Genomic DNA, 23,062 nt, shown 5'->3' on the forward strand with positions numbered 1-23,062 from the left:
AGATTAAAATTAGTTAAAAATAATAAAAAATTAAAATTAGTTAAAAATAATGAAAAATTAAAATATTAGAAAAGTATAGATACTTAAATATATTTCTAAATGACGAAAGTGAAGTGTCATTAAAGTGAATACCGGATGTATACCAGCGAATAGCGGGTGGCGCTTCACGAGAAGCTTTTCGTCACCATCATCGTCGTCGTTGAGCGAGCTGGGCGTGTTTCCGATGATGCTTAAGCTCGCCGCCGACAGGTGTGGACTTTACAGGTGTTGAACCTTCTGGCTGATAAGGAACGCGCCCGTGACGTCAGATCAGCGCGGGTAGAGTATATGAGTCGACGCTGTGGGATGTCCACGTCACTCGTTCTTAAACCTCCTCCGTCCGTTCATTCCGTCAAGTCGTTCGCCGTGAATTTTTTCGCCGTATCGCCGACCGCGATCAACGCCCTGGTATCGCGCCGATCATCGTCATCCGAAAGTCCACCGGAAACTGGGGATCCACCGCAGCGCGGTGATTAATTCCGCGGCTCCATCAAATTTTTTCAGGTAAGCTAGATGGATTGCATCAATGGTCCCTCATCGGGATTGGTTTAGAAATCGGAATGGATGGCGCCAACAACTTAATAGTGTTTCGAAACGAATGCACGGAACAATGTAAATATATATTTAAATATATTTTAAAAAATCATTCCAATTTCTATTCATACATATTTTTCATTTATTCTTCATAAGTCTTTTAGATTTCCATATGATTTGGAAAATGTGAGAGTGTAGGATGAAGATAGATATCGATCAGTATATCGTTACGATAAAATTGATTGCACCTTCGATTTCCTCATAATATCTCACGAGTTCACGAAACCGGTGCCCTCTTTTATTTCTGAAAATAAATTTTCCCACTTGCTCGTATTTGTCTTTTCATGTGCAAATTCAACGGAACAATTGTGCGTTCGGGCAACACGAAACGTACGCTCCACTTTCATTACGTAACACGCGAGGTCGTCACTAATATTCATCGGTCTATGGAGATGATAATTTCGAGATATGTGCATGTCAACCGTAATGATGCCGAAATATTTTTTACCGGAACCGTTTAATTGCGACTGACTTAATATCCGACGTGAAAAAAAGAGATAACTTTATAACAATTATTGCGTTTATAATTATATATATATCAAACTGAAAAGTGTGCACATTGAACTTATATATTTAATTGATCGGAAAAACAAATTTCTGATTTTCTAAGTTAATTACAAATAGGATTTCTTGGTAAAATAAATTTTAAGATAACTTTAAACCATAGATGTTAAAGAGAAATTATTTTTAATTTTTATTTTGCATAAATTATTGCATTTCTAGATTAGATTCAAAGTAGATACCGTTTTTTTTCTGCAGTATTGTCAGACACAATTAACGATAATATTTGCCAAAAATAGGCAAAAACATTAATAATATAATTAATTAACTCGATTCTTATCAATAACGTTTGCTCCATTATTAGTATAATGCATATAAAATCAAAATTAAAATCAAATATTTATATATTATTGATTGACAATTATAAATTAAATTCTAATTTGTTAATGAATGTATTTAATCCCGTATCTACTACTCATTTGAAATTTATCAAAATAGAAATAAAATAAAAAAATTTTTATGCTATCTAAATGAAACTTTAAATCATTTATAATAGACATAGAAAAATTATACGAAATATTAAAATTATTATATAATAATTAAATAGTAATTGTAAAGAATATATTCACAAAAATATGTACAATAACGTTATTTATTAAACATAGTATAAAATATGTAACGTAAAAAATAAAATAATATTTTAATGTTCTAGTGTATATACAAATATTATGTTTTCTATTTAGCTAATATAGATAATAATTTTAATAATTCTTCTAACATAAGTTTTATTCATTATATTCATTTTAAAAAACTTGCAACCTGCAGTCAGTAAGCTGTATTTTTTCTTATTTTTATAGAAGATTGCATATATATTAATTATATTAAAAATTTGACGTTTTAACAAAATAAAATAATAGAATATTTATTAAAAAACTTTCTATATATATATTTAAAGGAAAAAATGTGCTTCTTGTTGGTTTCGTGCGATGAATCATTATAGTTTAACGACTCGTTAATGTTCGGTGAAGGCGAAAATGTCAAAATGATCGATAATGAATGTATAAAATTAACAGGCAAATAAATATGTAACCTTCCATTATGGTATCAAACCTATTAGGTCATCAATTTGGATATAAGTTTGTAAAAGTCCTGACTTGATGCACAAACTTTATTATTTATATAAAAACATTACGAACATTTTGCGTAACAAAATAATTGCTTATCATAAATTTAGAATATTATTAAACATGAAAAATTGGATCTATCTCTCGACTTTTCAAATAATGTAAAGTTAAATCAACAATATTTCTAATATTAAAAAAAAATGTCTTTAATCGATATCATAATACAGCTTTCTTTTCTTTCAAATTTGTATTTAAAATTTCGTATAATGATAATACATATATCAATTAAATTAATCATTTTAAAATAATTGCAAAGAAACATAATTAAATCTTTTGTAAAATGCATTTTTTATATTATGCGTTTTTATCAAAATAAAAAATTTTAAAAATTATATGTATATAATTTCTTATAAAAATTTATGATTCTTTTTATATATAAAATATGAAATTATAAAATTTGTGCTTGTTTTTATTATATATATATACTGATTATTTTATTTTATTTTATATTTCCCAGGATATATTATTGATATGTTTAAATATAAACTACTTGTATGCATAATACACACATATACAAGCAGAGTAAAACATAAAACATTTAAGGCATAATGCATGAATCACAAATGATTTTTAAAGATTTTTAAATTTTTAAAGTTTAATGTCTTATAAAAATATTAAAATTGATTTTTAATACTTACTAATGTGTTTTCTCAATTAATTTTATTAATACTAATAATTTAAAACTTAACAATATTATTAACTCTGAATGATTATATATACGTATATAATTATAATTAATTATTAAAATTATTCATTATTCATATCTATAATATATATCCCTGATATAATGTAACATTATATGGTAATTAGATAATAGCTATTTTTCTCATATTTTACGAAAAAAGTTATTAATCTTTATTATTATTAATACATTTTTATAACTTTGTACTTTATCATACTTTATCACTAATTTGAAATATCATATAATGAAATTATATATATTGAAAATCTTTTTATTAAAAGCATAAAGCGTAACAGATATTATTGTTAAAATATTTAAAAATTCTCTTATTTTCAAGAATTAAAATTTATCTAAATGTATTTTCTAGTGTATAATATACTATATGATATACTATATATCATATCATGGCACTCACTCTTTTTAATTTGATAGCTAAATCAAACATGGCTCTGTAGATGCTATCGATATCATATGACAATTACGGCCGTAATCATGGATGACAATGCAAAATAATTAAATGTTTTCCAAAACAAAAAATTCTGTAAAAATAGACAAGCTTTCAGAATTTTCTGAAGAAAACTTAATTATTTCACATTTTTAATTACTTTAACAAATAAAGTCTTAAGCCATAATGATTATTTAATGCTGATAATTAAAGCTATTATTTTTTTCAACAAACGATATATATCTGTAAACATATACATGTATCTTAATGTTATTAATTATTTATCAGTTTTTAGATTTTCTTTCTATAAATTGTAAAACATTTTATAAATAGAGCAAGTGCGACGTAATTCGCATTATCGAGTTGTTTCATTTTACTTCTTTTATCTCGTAGTGGGACAGTTTTACAGCAGTCTTTGCGAGTCTTCTCGAAAATAATTCGTCAGTGAAGATAAGATTTCGTCGTGAACGCTCGCATAAGCCCGATTAGTTGCATAAAATATATTGCATCATCAATTGAAAATTTTAACTATGATCATCTTGTATCAATCATAAAATCGTTTCAATTATATATCGCGTCGAAATACATAACAATGCGTTCAATAATTGCTCCCTCGTTAATTTAATATAGGTGATTCGATTCAATTAGGATTTATTAATTATGATCTATTAATTAACGTACACGGAGATCGTACACACTCGTAAGATTCCGAAGTTTCTACGGCTTCGTTATTTCGTTGGAAAAAAAGGAAAACGTTGCGACACGATCTCGTGCTTTGATATAATAGAAAAATATTGTCTACCGCAAGCGAGACGAGAAGAAAAAATGCCGACTACGGATGAACTAAAATCGGTTACGTAATGCAAGCGTGTAAACTACCGAAGAAGACGTGCAGCCACTTGTAAATTAACGCGATTGTAATTAATGCAGGCTGCTGGCAATTGCGACCGCAAAATATGTATCCCGGTGAGCGAAAATGCTACGTGAGCGAAATTTATTAAAATTTACTGCTCGGGAATTATATTGCCGAGGTTACCGAGGATTTTCGGTAATAACGAGCGACTCGTTTCGTTATCATCTTATCACATCGCTCGCTGATAAGGTGCAATCGCGGCTTTCAAAGACGATACCTTGTAGGTTTCATCGCGCGTTTATCAGTGATAGAAAACATGGGCTAACATTCCAAATTGTGAACGTAATAGTTTATTAATTAATTTCGAAATTAGTAATATTCAAATTAACTTTTTATATTTATGAAAAAATTGATTATATCTAAATTTTCTTCTAAGATATTATTATTTCACAGAATATCGTAAAATCTTACAATTTTTAAAATCATTTTATATCGTTATCGGAGAGCATCTTATTGACACCTCATTTTATCTTTGATTATCTATATAAATAAGTTTTATTATAAAAATATTTATTTATATTATAAAAGATATATTATAAAATTATTTCAACACTAAAGAAATTAGTAATACAATTAAATCCCCCAATATATATTTTTACATTTAAATTAATATAAAATAAAAAAAAATGCGTGAAAGCTATGAGAATGCTTTAAAGTCTCAAATTTCAGTATCTTTCACACTGCAATTGCCAAATCAACGATTGTTTAAGCAGTTGCTTGTAACTGTGGTAGAAATGTCATCTGAGTAAATAGAACGCAGAGATCTTGCTCCTTCCATCGGGAACGTCGTCACGACATTCGTTTATGTCGTACAGGTTTGTACATGGATTAGTTGAAACACGTTAATTACGGGTGACGCGAAGTTGGCACGTCTCCGGAATCTTACGACCATCGAATACTAACCACCTTGCAATTTCATTGCCCAGAAAAAAATATGAATCTTATTCTTTTACACATGTAGACAAAGATGAATTATGTATATTATAATGAAAGCATTATTACAATGTAAATTATTTGATATGTAAATTTTTGACATTTAAATTTCTCAACAACAGAATCGCGATTATTTAATTATTACGAGAATTGAATTATTATGACAAATTGAAACAATATCAAAAATAATAGAGGCACAATTATTGAATTATTAGAAAAAATTTTGTAGCTTTTAAATGAAATTTTTGTGTCTCGATAAAGAGGAAAGCGTCGTGAAAAAAAGAGCCATATTTAATTCGGCGATTAATTTTAAGGGGCACCGAACTGCTTGCAATTTCGCAAGCGTGCTTCGCGGCATTGTTGGTCGGCCAAAAGGATGTGTTAACAAGTCGTGGCACGAGCTGGTAGCAAAGCGGTTATGTTTGCGATGCAATCAGATGGCGGCGCTAAAGAGGAAGAGGCTCCTCGCACCTTCCTGATAACAAGTCATGCCGCTAAGTTGGAGCAGCTACACTTTTGCGTGAGAGGCTACCTTCTTCTTCCTCGAATCGAGATTGCGGATCAGCTATACTGATAGCAGGTCGCTAATATTGGTTGGTGCATTACAAATGAGGCAAAAATGATGAGCTTTGCAAATGGAAGCTAGTCATTTGCATAGCAGATATATTGCAGTACGTATATCATTGAATTTTAGACATTAAAGTAACATTAAAATGCATGAGATTATGGAAAATAATTATGAAATAGTATAAGAAATTATATAATTAATAGACGATTTTTAAAAAGTAATAAAAGTATGCACGATAGATTAGACAACTAGAAGATTAGAAAACAAGAATTGAGAGAGATAAAGAGAGCTGAGAATTGAAAGTTGAAGATTGATTCTCGAGAGTTTAGCTTCTAAAAAATCATATTCGAAAAATATTAAATGTCTTGAAATATATATATATATATATATATATATATATATATATATATATATATAATATTCAATATTATATTATAACAATCTAACTATAATATAATATATTTAATATTATATTATATTGTTATATTTTGTATAATGCTGACAAAATAAATTCTTATTTTGTCTTTTCTTTAGTCTCTTTTCTTAATTCTTATTTTTAATTCTTCAATTTTGTGTTTAAGAATCATTATAAAACAAATATAAATATTTCAGAAAAATAGGACTCAATCTATTCATCTTTTTTTTATTCAGCAGGTTAAAACCTTGCTGATGAGATTATTCAGGGCTTTTGTCTTATGATACTGTTGCGGTATTGTGTATAATGACTTTCGCGTGATAACGGTTATCGCGCAAAATTTATTGGATCTAGTAAATAGACTTTTTTCTTCAAGAAAGTTCCTTCGAGTATGTTACATAAGAAGTGAGTAATATTCTGAGTATAATTCTCTCTCTGTCTATATAATGCGATTAATATAAAATATGTAACTCCATTTGAATATTTAAAGACTTTTATGTAAATACTTTTTCTGTCTAGTTTTTTTATTTTCTATTCAATATATATATTTGTTATATATGTTATAATCTTTTTATGCTATCAAGGAAATATTAATGAAATAGAAATGGAAAGAAATTCAAAACTGAGGGATGGAGCGCTCGCTATGAAGAGAGCTATCCATCGACAGTATGGTAATGATAGACACTGTCATGGAGTTGCTCTCTTTGTGGACGCCGCTTGATTCAACGCTTCGACGAATTTATGCATTCTTGCAAGCATAATCTACAAGAAGGAAGATGCGTTATAGTATATTTATATACATATAATATATACAATATATATATTTATATATTTATTTATCTTAATAATATCTCTTTTATAATAACTTTTGCTAATTTATGTATATAAAGAAGGATGTTGCACATTATATATATATTACAAATTCATATATATATTTGAAGCATATCTTATAGCATACATAAAATATAAAAAATCCATAATTTATTTCATATTTCTAATATTTAATTTATAAATTAAACAATAAGCTTAAAAAATATTTTATATTCTTTCTCATAAATATTTGAAATTTTTTTTATTAATTTATAGCAAATGTTAATTAACCTCTTTATTGCAGAATTTATGCTCTATATTATAAATTCTGTATTATTATTATAGATCCTATAATAATAATAATAATAATAATAATAATAATAATAATAATAATAATAATAAAGACAGTCTCTATATATTGAAATGTATCATATACAATGGCGATATATGCGAACGTAACGTATACAATTGTGAACAATTTTGTGAACAATTTTTAATAGGTTGAATGGAACCATGTGAAAAGTTTTGCGAGCTGTATGTGTTATCGTTACTTTGACGATTGCAGATTTACAAAAATTGATCAACCGTTTTATGTAAATATTGCGTGACCTATGAGTCTACTAAAACTGATACCTAACTACTTCTTGTAGTTGTCTACAGTGAAAATTGCAACACTCTATAAAGGATTAATGCACCACACGTAGTTTATTATCCTGCTGTGATGCAATAGTGTCGTATGCTGTGCTTGGTCGTTATTAATTGTACGAATAGTGTATCGAAGTGCCCTGCATTCGATCGATAGCCATAACAATCCCTGCAGATATAACTATGAATAGAGTGAACTCTGAGGGAACGACGACCTTATCGTTGATTAAAACAGCGCAAGCAGGGGTATTAGAATCATGCTTATGTTTTACATGTCATATGTCAATCAGGAATAAAATTTCTTGGGCTATTATTTGGATTTTAATATATGTCAATAGTTACATGAACTTTAGAAAAATTCTCAATGAACTAAAATATTATGTCTTAAAAATTACTTTTTCTTTTTTTCTTTTAGTTTCAATTTAGCTAAAATTTAATGTTCAAAAGGATTTTAGTATTAAATTAATGTTTAAAAAGATTTTAGTATTAAATCTGTAGCATTAATTCTTCTTATTTATATTACAGACAATAAAAAATACACAAAATAAAAAATGTAGAAAGAAATAATATATAAGTAATGTACGTACAATATATCCATATATTTAAAAAATTTTTGAAGTTTTAGTATCAAATATTTTAATATTAATCATATAAAGAAAATAGCATATAACTGGAGATATTTATTGTATCATAAAAATGTTGTCAATCGATTAAATTCAGCTTCAGATCTTTATTTTTCATCATCTATTCTATTCTATAGAATTGCGGTTATACCTGCTTCGCCATCTGTAAATATCAATAGAAAGTATGCAAAGAAAATATCTAATAATGATACGAATTTGCAATTATTGAAAGAATTATACTATTGTTACATATTTCAAATTTAACACATATCTAATATTTTTAATATATACGCAAAAATGTTACCAATATTTTGTATTATCAAAATGGCGCTGGTAAACTAGAATACTGCAATTCTTTGAATAGGTATTATATAAATTGCAAATTTATACATTTATAGATATATTCTCTCTCCCCACTTATATATCAATTCAAATAAAACAATATATATATATATATATATATATATATATATATATAGAAAGTATTGATAAGTTGATTGGAATTTTTGAATATCCTTTTTTTTTACAATTTATCATATTATTAAAATTATTAAATCTTGTTGCAATAAACAGATTAATCTGTGCATTTTATATACATGAATATATATATATATATGTATAGAGAAAAAGACAGAGAGAGAATTTCAAACAAATTAATGTCATAATACACTATATATCCTGTATAATGTCATAATATACTATATATCCTATATATTTCTGTATATAAAAATGCACAGATTAATTTGTTTACTGTAGCAAAATTTAATGATGTGATAATATGATAAATTGTAAAAAAAGAATTATTAAAAAATTCGAATCTCAACTTATCAGTACTTTTATTGAAAGCTAAATCATGAGTGACGCGGAATTTATGATTAAAAGATCAAAGATTTCTCAACGAGGAACATTATTAAAATAATATCTCCAGAACGTCTAATGATTAATGGTGGCTCTCTAAAGAGGGTTTTAAAAAAGACGTGTGTGCATGCGCTCGAAGGCGTGCTCCATTTTTAAATCGTTCCACCAGGAATCTGCAGACCGCCGACGCCGACGGCGGTGACTGTCAGTAGGCCGGCGTCATGTCTGCTATTATTCGACGAGCCACCAGAGAATCGGGCTCAGTCGCGTAATAAACGTGGAACTTCCAGGTAGGTGGGTGCCTGCACGATCATCAAAGCTTGACGCATCCTCGTGCGCGCGAAAGAGATCAGCTTTTTTCGTCGGATCTATCTAAAGTGTCGTGTGATCGAGAAAAAATTCACTCTCTACTCTGCTCTCGATTATGTGAACAAAGTTCGACAGAATTTATCCTCCAGTCTTATCTCCATCTAATTTTTCAAAGTATTTTATACGATACATGTAGGTGTACGTGTGAAAAAAATATTGTAATATATTCGATATTTAGTGCTTCTCTTGTAAATAATGCGATGTAACTTGTGTCTGCTGTAAATAATTATAGTGCGTATGCTGTTATTAATGTGTCAAGTTCGAAGAAGACTTATATTAACATAATTGCAGTATGTATATTTCTGGATAATTGCGTTTCTTGAATTCGTTGTGCTTAATTCGCCTAACGTATTTCTGCTCTTATTGAATTAGTTATTGATGCGTAAGTACGTCTCGATGCGCAATTATCTGCACACTCGATACGCATGGCCACTAGTAGACCGAGACCACCGTTAAATCTCGGACACTATAATGCTTGCTCCTGTTCTGAATAAAAAATATTTCACACGCGTGGGTGCTTCCCAACATTCAGAGAGAGAGAAAGAGAGAGGGAGAGAGAGAGAAATTTCATTTACTATCTCATAGATCTTTTTTCTCGAATATAGCATTATTCCAGAGTGTTAAAACCTTGATTTTACTGATAAAATGATTATAGCGCATATTTAAGTTACTTTTATCAAATTATTTATAAAGAGATATTAATTTCAAAAAGATTCATATAAGAAACAAGTTATAAAATAACAAAAAAATGAAAAATTTCTGCAAATTTTAATTGTAGCATTTTAATTAATATATCAATAGCTGTCAGACAAATTAAAAAATACAAATAATAAAATACGTATTGCAATTGTAATAGAAATATTCATATTATTGGGTAAATTGAAAAAAATGAAATTAAATACGATTTCATTGATAAATCAATACATTAATTTTATAATATATTAATTTAGAATAAAAATCATTATATAGATTTAATCCTCTGGTGTGATATAACGATTGATGTAATTAAGAAAGTTTTTTTTTTTTTTAACACGTGATCATCCTTGACAACTTGACATCAAAAATGACATCAAATTTATACGTTAGAGCTGTCGTCGAATTTTTTTACATATTTTTTATTACAGTCGATGTATAATCTAGCAGATCATAAATATACATTTATTATGATCCATAGTTACATCTCACACTTAGCCGCAAATGTGGCTATGATGATTCTTGGTCAATGACAACCGCATCGAGTGCGGTTTTAGTGTTAGCGAAGTAAATTAAATGGCCACATTTAATACCAAATGTGCGGTGTAAATATGTGTCTGTGAATTTATGCAGCAGCAAGGAAACCGAAAATGAGTTTGCGTTGGATTCACGAGAATTTAGAAGCACCAACATGCGACGAGGAGTGCAGCGATATCGACGATAGTTGCAGTGACGATAGCTATGACACGGAACTATCTCTTCAGGAAGACGACGATGTAGTGGAAAATGGGAAGAAAATCGCTCGCGATGTTCGGAAGAAGAGGGAAACTAAAAGACCTTCGACCACGACCGTCACCTTTGACGGGAACGGGTAATAATATCATCTAGATATATAATTAAATTGAAAATATACGCGTCACACGCATACAATTAAATTTTGCATATTTAAGAGTGTAATTAAAAAAATATCCCAACGTAAAATACAGAAATTACCGTCTGCTCAGCGAAAAATAATAATAGTTAGCTTCCTCTGATGAAATGCATCTCCCTTGTATTTCATCTGCGAATCTCCTAGAAATGTGTAATTCGCGTAAATGAACGGATTAGCATAATTAATGGGACAAGGTAAAATGTCTCGCCGACACTGGATACACGGCAAATACGTTTGTCTACCTAGTCGCCCTCCAACGTTATAATGTACATTCATTGATCACTTGACTCGATTAACTTTCTGCTCCATATCGCCACAGGGTCAGCAGATGCATTAGGTGTAGTTTGTGTTATTAACGGTATCAAACGAGCATAGTGTCGTACGTGGTATCGCGACTACAATTTCCCGTGAATTCAGCAATATTCCCGCTATAACATGACGTGCGAAATTATGATCGACATTCTGACGAATCTGGCGAGATGCAATTTGCACCGCTCGAATAGAAATGGAATTTCATCCCTCTCGCAAGTACAAAAAGGAATTATCTTTTTTTTTTCTATTATTCTATTAGAGAAAAAATTTTGCATTGCATAAAAGAAGTTTTTAGAATACCTATATAATAGCTAAAAAAATAATTAATAAACTTTAATTTGTTAGTAACTTGATGATATGCTTTAATATAATGGATAATCTGGAAATTTATAAAATGGATATCTCTTTTAATTTGATATCTTGAAAAATATTAAGTAATTATAGTAATAAATAGGAGTGACATAAGCAATAAATAAAGACAAAATATGCTATTAAATAAAAATTAATAGATTAAATATGCCTTTTTTGCAATTACTTGTGAAATTTCTTTAAAGAAAAAAGAAAAAACAGAATTACAAAAATTCATTCTTTCTTTGTGCGAATGAAAGTTTATACATTAATCATAAATTACATTTACCAATAAATAAAATAAAAATACATGTAGCTTCGTTTGTGAATATAACGTTTATTTTCGCGTGAGAGTAAATTTTGTTTGCGCAAAAGGTTTATTGGGCACGGCTTATATACGAAGCCATGTAAAATTAACTGCTTTAATGCTTTATCTTTCTGATGACGGCGGCCTAACTATTCGCGTAACTCTCGCACAAAGCCTATTGACATTTCGTTTCCTCCCCTCGAGAATCGGTTTAAAATTAACGAAGTGCGCGAGCGTTTACAGTACAGAGCGTGATGCGCTTCATTCACGAGGCTTGCTGACCTGAAAAATCGGCCGACCTATATATTTTCCAGCATCTATATAACGGTGTGAACACCCTTCATGAAGGCAAAGACAATTCCATCAACTGACAGCGTACACGACACAATATACTTAAAGGCTCGAAAAAAATATCACATACAATGAAATATTAATTTAGTACTATTATATTCATATTTCATGCGAATTCTGTTAATTACAAGTAACAGGTTATTACAATTTTCTTTTATTCCTAAGAGTCCTCTTCTGAAAACGCAATAATTTTTATCTTTCAAGTAATTTTGTTTCATGCTCGCCGTAATTACAAAACTAATTTGCCATACTGCAAATGTGTCCTTAATTAACATAATCTTTATTAGTTCTCATATACTTTTTTTTTATGTATGTGTGTGATGATAAATACGTTTACAAATAGATATATATATCCTGTTCTTTTTATTTATCGTTTAATTATGTTCATTATGTTCATTTATGTTCTTTTTATAGTAACGTAACTCCTTTTGCATAAAAAATATTCTTTTTCTGTTTCTCTTTCTGTTACGTAACATGTAACTATACGTAGGTATTTATGGGTCATTATCTAATTGTAATTATAGAACACCGCGTAACATCGAACACAACTCCAAACCACGTAAATATACGCCATACGTAATATGGGATCCCCGACAGCCAGCGAAAAATCCTGTCTATAATTGTGGGATAATAAAACTGTACTGTCGAACAGGGTATCATCTGGCAATTACACCATCGGGACGTGTCCGAGGATTATCTGACAACAAAGAGTCGCACGGTATTTCTATTTATTATGACATGTTAATCGGAGTAATGACGTAAAATAAAGACTTAAGATATGTTACAATACTATTTTTATAGCTACAACTATTATTATCATTATTATCATTAACATTAATAAATTATATTTAATTATAAATTATTATTTTTGTAAGAATTTATATTTGTGCAGCTCTGCTTCACGTAACACCGGTATCTTTCGGTGTTATTAGAATACAAAGCATCGAAACGAGGCTCTATCTGGCATTTAATAAAAAAGGACGATTATACGGAGAGGTAAGATATGAATATAAAATATGGAGAGAAAAGTATATTGCCTATATAAAAATGTAGTATAAGCCTTTTGTACGGATTGCTACATGAAAAAGGTTTTTATTACCAAGAAAAATGGAGCATAACATGTTGTGCAACAATTTATATCCACAATTTTATATATAGCATTCTATTGTACCGTGAGTAAAAAAATTCTACATAATTCTATAAGATTATTTCAATGACTTTATTCAACCTAATTTTCTCACAATTTTGATAACAAAACTAATTCTATTTTTAATAATAAAAATATAATAATCAGCATAATTATTAATTTAATAGTTATAAAATTATTTAAAAGAATTACTTAAGTTTGTTAAAGGTAGTGAAAATTATTTAAACGCAATTTATGTAATTGATAAATTGATTTTCCAAATATTTATTAATAAAAATTTGAAAATAATTAAAATCATAGATTTGTATATGACTTATTTCTTATAAATGATTTCAGGTAAATATGAGCAACGATAATACTGAATGGGAACAGTGGACTATTGGTTCCTATGATGCATTTCGATCGCGCAAATACGTGCATTATGGATGGTGGATAGGGATAAAGAAGAATGGACGAGCAAAGCCGGGACCGAAAACATCTTGGGGACAAAAAGCAATACAATTTTCGGCTATCCAAGAGGATTAATCGAGGAAAGAACACACACAGACATACTTTTTATATTTTACTCATTTATAAATTAACTAGTCAGAAAAGGAATCCAGGACAGTGATGAATGAGTGTTTCATGAGAAAAAAGATGGTTCTGCTCGATAAAAAATTCATTCGAACGAGGCATTGATCGAATACAACACGTTCCAATAGAATATAATGTTTATTATAACACTGTGTTTCACTCAACAATGGGATAATTTGGAATTGTGCATTCTGCTTGTGCCCTCAAACTGAAACTCGATCGCAAGTCGCAGTTTTTCATTTGCAGTAAATATATATTATTATGCATCAATCATGTCGACTCGATACGCTTACAAGCAAGATGACTGCACATGCATCAACTCGTGTAAAATCAACTTTTCATCATAAATAGCAAACTAGCTCGCATCTTGCTCATAACGTATACTATATATGTAGCATATCAATTTTTCATATGTCATCGATTACAGCGTATTGTAATATATATAATTATTACAATATTATCTCTTTTGTACATCTACATACAATGCATATATATATAATAAATATGTCAAAACTTTCAAGCAAGAGTTTGTATTAAAACAAGAGATATTTCGACGAAATGTATATGTAGCTTTAAGTTTTTTAATATTCAGCTTTGCAAATGTAAAGTGTGCATATTGGATAAACTTTTAAAAATGTATATAAAAAGCAAATGTATGTGTGAACGAAATACATCAGTTGTATATAAAATTGATTAATTGAAGTTGACAGCGCATATATTATATATAAATAACATAATAAAAAATATAATTATTAAATTATTTAAAATTTTTTTGATTTTACATATTATTTACTTCAAACACACACACACAATAAATTATAACAAATATATTATTAATATTATATTATGCATTAGTTTCAGATAAATTAATTAATCCTAAATATAAAAAAAATTTGTGTATTGTATATAAATTAACTATTTAGCAAGTTTATTTAAAAATTTGCAAAGCATTTATGTTTTGTAAAAATTGTAAAAATGCAAGATTCTTTGGTGCACATAATCATAATTATAAGCGTGTTTTTCAAGTCACAGTCACAGTGAATGCATTATAAATAGTCTTGATTATTTTAAAAGGATATTTGATTATACTTGACTGATATAAAAGTAGATTATTTGATCAGAAATACTTAGCTTTTTTTAAAAAATGTATACGAACTAACAAAGATGAATTGAAAATACTACGTATACTGGACAATATTTTTAAAAGCTTTATATTATCCTTTGTTAAATGAAAAAATTAAATGCATCACTAAACACATACTTTTGAAGAAGTCAAAACAATCATAATTATTTCAAGATTCTGTATAGCTGGTTTGTAAATTTATTTAATAATTTAATCTAATTTATTTAATTAATTTGGTTGTTTACTTCTTCTTAGTATTAGGACTTGTTGACTGAAACACGCTAGATGCTGACATTAAATTCTCAATGTATTGACTCAGAACCTGATTCTCACTTCTCAGCTTCAAATTTTCTTCCTTCACACTATCCACCCTTTGTGACAGATCTAAATAAAGCACATATATTTGCATATCAGAAAATATCAATACAAATATCCATCTGCAACAAAATTTTTCTAAAATACACACGAACCATCTAAAGTATTCTGCAGTTCGAGAACTTGCGCAATCAGTCTAGCTTTCTCCTCCTGTTCATCTGGGCTGATATCTGGATCTAAACCTATAATGAATTTCAATCTTTTTATACTATTATTAATTTGTCTATGCTATAATTTTATAAAATCAAAGAGATTGGAATTATAATTTTTAAATAAAATTTACATAATAAAATTAGACAAGAAATTTAGATATAGGAACAAAGATTCTGTTTAATTAATATTAGATACTATATTCATTTAAATTAAGTATAAAATGTAAAAACCAGCTATATACTTTTTTCTTTGACACATATTGTAAGAGGTCAATAATAATATCGCTTACTATTTGGACTACAGCTCCCGTTAGTAAATGTCGATGGGATAGAATCCATACTACGTCCTCTTCCTAGCGCATCGGATATATGCGAAGCATTGTCCAAGATTTCTTCCTCTGGTATTATTACTACGAATGTGTGAGAAATAACTTTAACAAACTATCACTCCACAATGAAAATCAAAGTGCTACAATTGTCACAGGACAAACTGCATTATGCAAGGAACATGTAAATTATTCAGCATTCCCAAGGATTCGCAAGCAACAAATACAATCAATAAATATAAAGGAAAGCGATAATACTGAGATCCAGCTATTATTTAGTGCGTTTTCATATCTTAGAATCAGATTCTGAGAAATAAAGAAGACATATTGCTATTTAGTACACACATTCAAGGTGTTAAATATGGCTGATCTAATTTTCATTCTGTCAACAAATGCAATGTCAACTTAGATAGATGGAGGCCAGGCGGATTAAGCGAACGAAATCAAATAAATGGCACTAATTAAAGATTAGGATTCGGATAAGGGCTCGACGTGCAAAGTAAGCTCGCAACAAACTAGCTTGAGGTTATAAGTCATTGGTAGGGGACGGCAACAGCTGCCAAAGAGACGAATTAGGTAATTCCAAATACTCACCTTGCGGATCATCATCTGCGAGGGGTATGCTATTCATGTCATCCTGCAGCTTGGCTGTCATCGTCGCTGACATTTCGATGTCTGCTGATCAGAATCTCCAGGAATCACACGCGACGCAACTGACAGATGACCTGACGCAAGACGCGACTCGCGATTGACTCAACTTTATCGATCCCCGGACACGAGAGCCCAATCGAGATATCTCGATTTTCTTCGCGGCTTCGGCCTCAATTATCATTTATCCACACTGCGATAAATCTACTATGCAATTCGATAATTTTTTCATTTAAATATCAAATTCGTTTTATTTAACTTTTTCACATTTACGACATTTAAAATCGTAATTTATATGCACCGGATAGACACAATGTCGGCATTTTTGCACACTTTTCCGGAAACAAGAGCAAGGATTAAGTACAATGTTTTCGTAATATTCTCGATAGTTATTTAACCGTGGAATTTATTTTCGACAAATAAAACGAATATACAACAGAGATGTTTCACACACGTAATTTTGAGAGAGCAACGACACAGAAAGTTGGCGAAAGCGTGAAAGTGCGCATTTAAAGTGGCGATTGTTTTGAACGTAGTTGTGTGTCCGGCGATGTGACGTCACGCTGACGTAATGACAGCATCAACAGCGCCCTCAGTCGACTTTTAGAGTGCGTTCAGAAATTCGATCCGTGGAGCGAAGCGACAAAAGGAGCAAAGATTTCTTCATTCTGATTGGTCGATTCGAAGCTACTCTACTTCACGAGTAGAATTTTCGAACTCATTCTTAGAGAAATTATTTAGTTACCGTTTCTCGATACTGTCGCCATTCAATGTGTATTTGTGTTCGTGTGATAAGTACTGTACAAGTTTCGATCACGTAAATCATCGTTTGTCCTGAGGAATTTTACAAACAGCCCGATAATGTGTTTTAAATCGACATTTCGACAAGTCAAAGAAAAAAATGTTCACTATCATCGACTACGTCGAGAGGTTTGTTTACTTAATTCATACCTAAATAAAGTGAGTAAATAAATAAAGGGATCGCGATGCTGTGTGTGTAGTTTTAAAATCTGCAAGTTTTAAATATAAATTATCGAAAGAGAGAATTTTGTCAATAAAATTTACACAACTTATATCTTTAATGATTATTTATAATTTTACATGATTATTATAATTTTGCTATATATTAATACGCACACGATATCAAAAATATAGCATATAATAGAATATATTACATAATAAAATACATGATAGAGTGTTGGAATTTTGTCTTCGAATGTGTGCGAATTAATTGGGGAAAATTAATTGTCTGAAATGAATTTAAGAGGAAAAGAGAAAGACAAAGGATGCTTTGATTTTTTTTATCTGATTTTTTTCGCTGCGGGTATGAGACGCGACATGTGACGTCATATCGCCGAGACGCAGGGCTACGTTCAAATCGGTCGCCATGTTTGATACGCCTTTCCACGCTTTCCCGCCATTTCCCGCGTCGCATTAAGTACGCGAAATAAGCTCGTCCGCGTTACAAGCTCGTTTTATTCGTCGAAAATACAAAATTCCGCGTTTAAATAAGTGAAGAAGAGTGTAGAAAAATACCGAGCGTGTATAATTGAAGTACATGTGATCGCGATTAACTGCCCTGGCGAAAATAAATATCGGAGCGTAAGTCGAATGTAAGGAAAGAGTAATAGAAGTGTAAACGAAGCTTCTAGAAGGCGTAAATTGAAACAACGAAACGTAAACGAAGTGTTAACGCTTCATTTACGTTTCGTTGTTTCAATTTACGCCTCCTAGAAGCTTCGTTTACACTTCTGTTACTCTTTCCTTACATTCGTCTTACGCTCCGATATTTATTTTCGCCAGGGTGTGTTTTTCAATCATTATTCATCATTTTTTTTTCGATGTTCAGTCGCTCATTAACTCGGTAATAGTTCGTTAATTTGCTTTAAGAATATCTTCTTTCATCCGCGAAATATATCGGAATCTTATGGAAAGTGCTAAGCTAAAATTACAATGTATATAAGTTACATTTATACGAATTAAGGTATGCGAGGTTAATTCTTTCGTAATTCGATTTACGATGAAGATGTATAGTGCGAGATGTTGAAATGATTTGTGTTCTTTATTCTATTTTTCAGGTGAATAAAAATGTTGGAGGATGCCTGGTATAATATCGCACTATATCGTTGACTTTTCTGTGAAATTCCATCGGAAGTGTGCAGCTAGAAAACAGATAAAGCAGCGACTGGTAAAGAAATTTATTTATTTATTATTATTACACATAATTATTTTAATTATTATCCATTTAGACTAATTGCATATTTTGAGAAATGCATCACGCTTTTTCATCTTTTCACAAATTTCGAATAAGAAAAAAGTAATATTAATATTTTACTGTTTAATAAAATGTTTAAATTATTATTATTCTCTGTTTGCTTTTTTCTCTCTTTTTCTTTACGCCTATTTGATTCCTTTTCTTCTCTCTTTATCTCTTTCTTTGTGTCTATATCTGCCTATCTTTCTCTTTTTTTTATTGTTGTCTATTCCTGTATATGTTGAATATATCTTGTTAAACACAAAAAATATTATATATAATAAAATTTTGATTATACCAAATTTTATTAATTTAATATTTATATTTTGCTATCATTTTAATTGTATCTTTATGATTATAAATATTAGATATATATAACTTATTGTATATATGTTAATTTTATTGTTTTAATAGTCGCATTTTGCTATCCTTTTAACCATATTTTTATAATTAAATTAAATTAAATTAAATTTTAGATTTTTATTTAAATTAATTATTAATATTATCATATATATTATATTTAATATTATATTTAGTTAAATGAAGATTACTATAATTAATATAAAAACAATATTAAAGTAGAAAAAAAATTAATAACTCGAATATTATTATTATTGTTAATATATATACACATATTATATTAAAATAAATGTAAAAAGATTCTTTCATATATTACATATTTTTATATTCTTTTGCTTTAAGAGAAACTAATTGTGCAAATTCTTTTTTGCAGCATTTGATGATATGGCAATGCAGTAGATCAGTATTTGGTAAGTAAATTCATTATATATTTGCATAATTTTCAATTATCTGCATTGTTTATTCTAATTCATTGTTTCGTTGTTTATTCTTCTATTTAATGTATTATATTGTTTACATGCGTTTTATTCTTTCCTTCATATATCTAAATTAAATGGTGATAAAGGAGATAAAATTTATTTAAACTTACACATACATAATTCTGGTAGATTTCAGATAACTCGATTTTAATCTAATTTATGATTAGATCTAGAAGTGTGTAATATATCTAACACCTTAAGTATACAAAATTATGCAAATCATATTTCCTTTATATTTTTAAATGTTTAAATATTAATATTAATTTTCTAATTATTAATATTACATTTACATTATAATAATGAATATTATTATTATAAAAACAATATAAAAATAAAAAAATAATATTTTAAAATATATATTAAATTTTTATATTATTTTAATAAATAAAATTGCAAAACTTAAATTTTTTTTATTAATAATTGGTACTTTACATGCGCGAAAACTTATTATTTATATTATCTTAATATATCATTTTATTTTCAAACAAACTGATTAATACTTATAAGTTCAACAGTCTATAATTAATGAGAAGTGTGATTTTCTGTATTCTCACATTTTCTATATTCTTGCGTTTCAATCTGATAAGAGATCTGATAAGAGAATGAATTGTGGAACGAAACCGCAGGCGCTTCTCATGCGACGGCATAACTTCTCAAAGAAGAACTATCTTACTCGTTACTTGAAGCTATAACTTTTGACAAAGTAAACGGCCACATAGGGAGATAGCGATACAACTTTTGATAGAATCGAAACTCTTGGGAAACAGCGACGGACACGTAGAATTGCCTCTGCAAAAGCGATTCTTAAAGGCTTTTGTACCTTCAATACTTCTGCATGTCTTCGATATGTTCTTGAATAATCCTCTTATAAGATTTATTAAGTTTCGAAGCTTGCAACTAGCATGCTAATCACTATTTATGATACAGGGTGATTCTGAACAAACGTTTGTTTTTTTCTTTAAAATATCAAATTCTTGAATGAATTCTAAGACGATTTTTTCTCTTGCAAAATTTTGCCTGGAGCTTAGTTTTTATACTATAAAGGAAAATAGTTAACTACTTACGGAACGAGTACAAGAAGTAGGTAGGGACGGCGCGATATAGGCGATTACGTGGGGCACTCGCCGCGATCAGCTGATTGCTATACGCGATGACTGTAACAATCAGATATTTTAAAGACAAACGTTTGTTCAGAATCACCCTATATATTACTTACAATGTTTGCTTGAATTAATTCTTTACTTGATAAGAAGTAAAAATTTATTCAAAAGTTTGATATTCAATAATGGAAATTTTTTTTATTTTGTGCAAGAAATTGTAAAAAAAACCTATTATAAAAAGATATATGATATATTAAGGTTTAAGAAATTTATCAATTGACTCTGATAATCTTTCATTTCATCAAATTTCATGCTTCTCATTAGCTGATTCTATCATACCTAGCGACAATATATAAATATTTTCATAAAATTTGTCTTTATAATATATTCAATTATTTTGACTTATTGTTAAAAATATTTTTTTATATAATTAATAAATCTTTTTAAATAAAAATAATAAATAAATTTTATATATTCGCAAAAAATAAATTTTTAATTATATAAAAGTAATAAACTGAGAATAAATTTTTGCTATAATAAGCGTAGTATTAAAATTCAAAAAAGAATTCATAGAACTAATTAATAATATTAATTAATAATCATCAATCAGTAAATTTGCACCATATTAAATTCTGAAACTTTTGTCTCCAGTAATTCTGCGGATTAAAAAAAGAAGGAAAAGATTTGAAATTTTTAACGAACAGCTTAACTGTGGACTCGGTGTAATTACCGGGCATTTCACAGCTTCAATGGTAGCTTGGTCTTGTTCTTGGTCGGATAATTTTGCGTCTTTAATTTCTGTTGATCTTTAAGGATCAAAGATTCGCTAGCTGTGAGAGCAAACGTTTTTTTTTATGCTGCATTTTATTTTTTGAAAAATATCATGAAAAAAATCTCATTGCAAAAATATATTTCTCTATATTGTTTTATAGAAAATCTTCTAATATATATTACATAGATTTATAAACAATGATTCTTTTAATACAAAACGAAAACATATATCTTTACATTTTATAAACATACATTTTATGTATAACAGAAATATTTCATATAAATATAAATTTCTATAATCTTCTTTTTTTTCTATTTTTCGTTGCTTTTGCTAAATAAATATATATTTTACACAAACGAAAATAACATTTCCTGTGAATAATGGCTTTATGCATATGTATACACGAATACATACATTAATAATTTTATGTGTATATTAATGTAAATTTTTTCAATTATTTCAATTATTATTACTTAGCATGGGATATGGAATATTGATAGTGAATAAATAATTGTTGAATAAATAGATAAAAAATGCATATTAATCGTAAAATTTACTTAATAAAAGTGTATTTTATTTATTGCTGAAAACTGTTTTACAGCGCAATCGTTTTAATTCACAGTGCAATAATATCTATGCAATCGATGCAAGTTTTTTTCTTTGTCTTTTTTGTTGTAATAACGATGGCAAAAAACTTTCGACAAAAAACATTGTCGATTACATAGGAAAACACGATGTTAATTGAAAAGTTCCGTTTGTACGAAAAAAAAGGGGGAAGAGAGAAAAATATAGAAAAAAGACCTGGATCTTCGTTTGCGGGAAATACTCAGGAAAATACGCGGTCGCAGATCCGAAGAATTGTGTTTGCAAAATCCACCGGAAGAAGGCCATATTGCGGCGCATCGCTATTTCCGCCGCTTTGTGTTCAAACTTTCAGTTTACTTCTCATATATAATCTACCTTTTTGCTAGCGATTTTTTAGAATTTTTTTTGATGGCGGTAAATTATCTAAAATTATTATTGTGTGTGCGTAATTAATTCTAAAATATGTGAAAATGATATATAAAAGTGCGTTACGTTTTAAACTAAATTTCGTTTTAGAAAATAAAAAATAAAATATATCATATTAAATTAATAATAATATTCTCTCTTATTTTTAAGTAAAAATATTTTGTTACATCTTTTTTACTGTACTCGAAATTTATCAACAAACGCTATTATGCATAATTTAA

The 23,062-nt window shown here is 28.7% G+C and overlaps 2 protein-coding genes and 1 long non-coding RNA gene across 9 annotated transcripts; 2 read left to right on the forward strand and 1 right to left on the reverse strand.

Moving 5' to 3' along the window:
* The first annotated feature begins 299 nt into the window (after positions 1-299).
* On the forward strand, positions 300-8,388 carry LOC145968731 (uncharacterized). 2 transcript variants are annotated; one of them, XR_014437837.1, is made up of 4 exons: positions 300-543; positions 5,606-5,962; positions 6,511-6,679; positions 6,859-8,388. It is a non-coding gene; the product is annotated as an uncharacterized LOC145968731 (long non-coding RNA). The 2 variants fall into 2 exon arrangements; XR_014437838.1 differs by having other exon boundaries at positions 6,877-8,388.
* Positions 8,389-9,343: 955 nt separating this feature from the next.
* Positions 9,344-14,998, forward strand: LOC145968144 (fibroblast growth factor 1). 6 transcript variants are annotated; one of them, XM_083093411.1, is made up of 5 exons: positions 9,344-9,500; positions 10,906-11,143; positions 13,046-13,239; positions 13,414-13,517; positions 14,005-14,998. In XM_083093411.1, the coding sequence occupies exons 2-5, from the start codon at positions 10,923-10,925 to the stop codon at positions 14,191-14,193; spliced, it is 708 nt and encodes a 235-aa protein (XP_082949537.1). In that variant the 5' UTR covers positions 9,344-9,500; positions 10,906-10,922; the 3' UTR covers positions 14,194-14,998. The 6 variants fall into 6 exon arrangements, with proteins under 6 accessions (XP_082949537.1, XP_082949542.1, XP_082949540.1 ...); XM_083093416.1 differs by having other exon boundaries at positions 9,349-9,500; positions 10,909-11,143; XM_083093414.1 differs by having other exon boundaries at positions 9,404-9,504.
* On the reverse strand, positions 14,361-17,411 carry LOC145968145 (uncharacterized). The gene is made up of 4 exons (XM_083093418.1): positions 16,812-17,411; positions 16,182-16,301; positions 15,835-15,921; positions 14,361-15,748 (listed from the first exon to the last, which is right to left on the reverse strand). The coding sequence occupies exons 1-4, from the start codon at positions 16,882-16,884 to the stop codon at positions 15,606-15,608; spliced, it is 423 nt and encodes a 140-aa protein (XP_082949544.1). The 5' UTR covers positions 16,885-17,411; the 3' UTR covers positions 14,361-15,605.
* Positions 17,412-23,062: the final 5,651 nt, after the last annotated feature.

This window comes from Camponotus vicinus, unplaced genomic scaffold, assembly GCF_025532165.1.
Source record: "Camponotus vicinus isolate PSW18456_S1 unplaced genomic scaffold, iyCamVici1.0 SCAF_3, whole genome shotgun sequence".
In the NCBI taxonomy this organism is placed as follows: Eukaryota; Metazoa; Arthropoda; class Insecta; order Hymenoptera; family Formicidae; genus Camponotus; species Camponotus vicinus.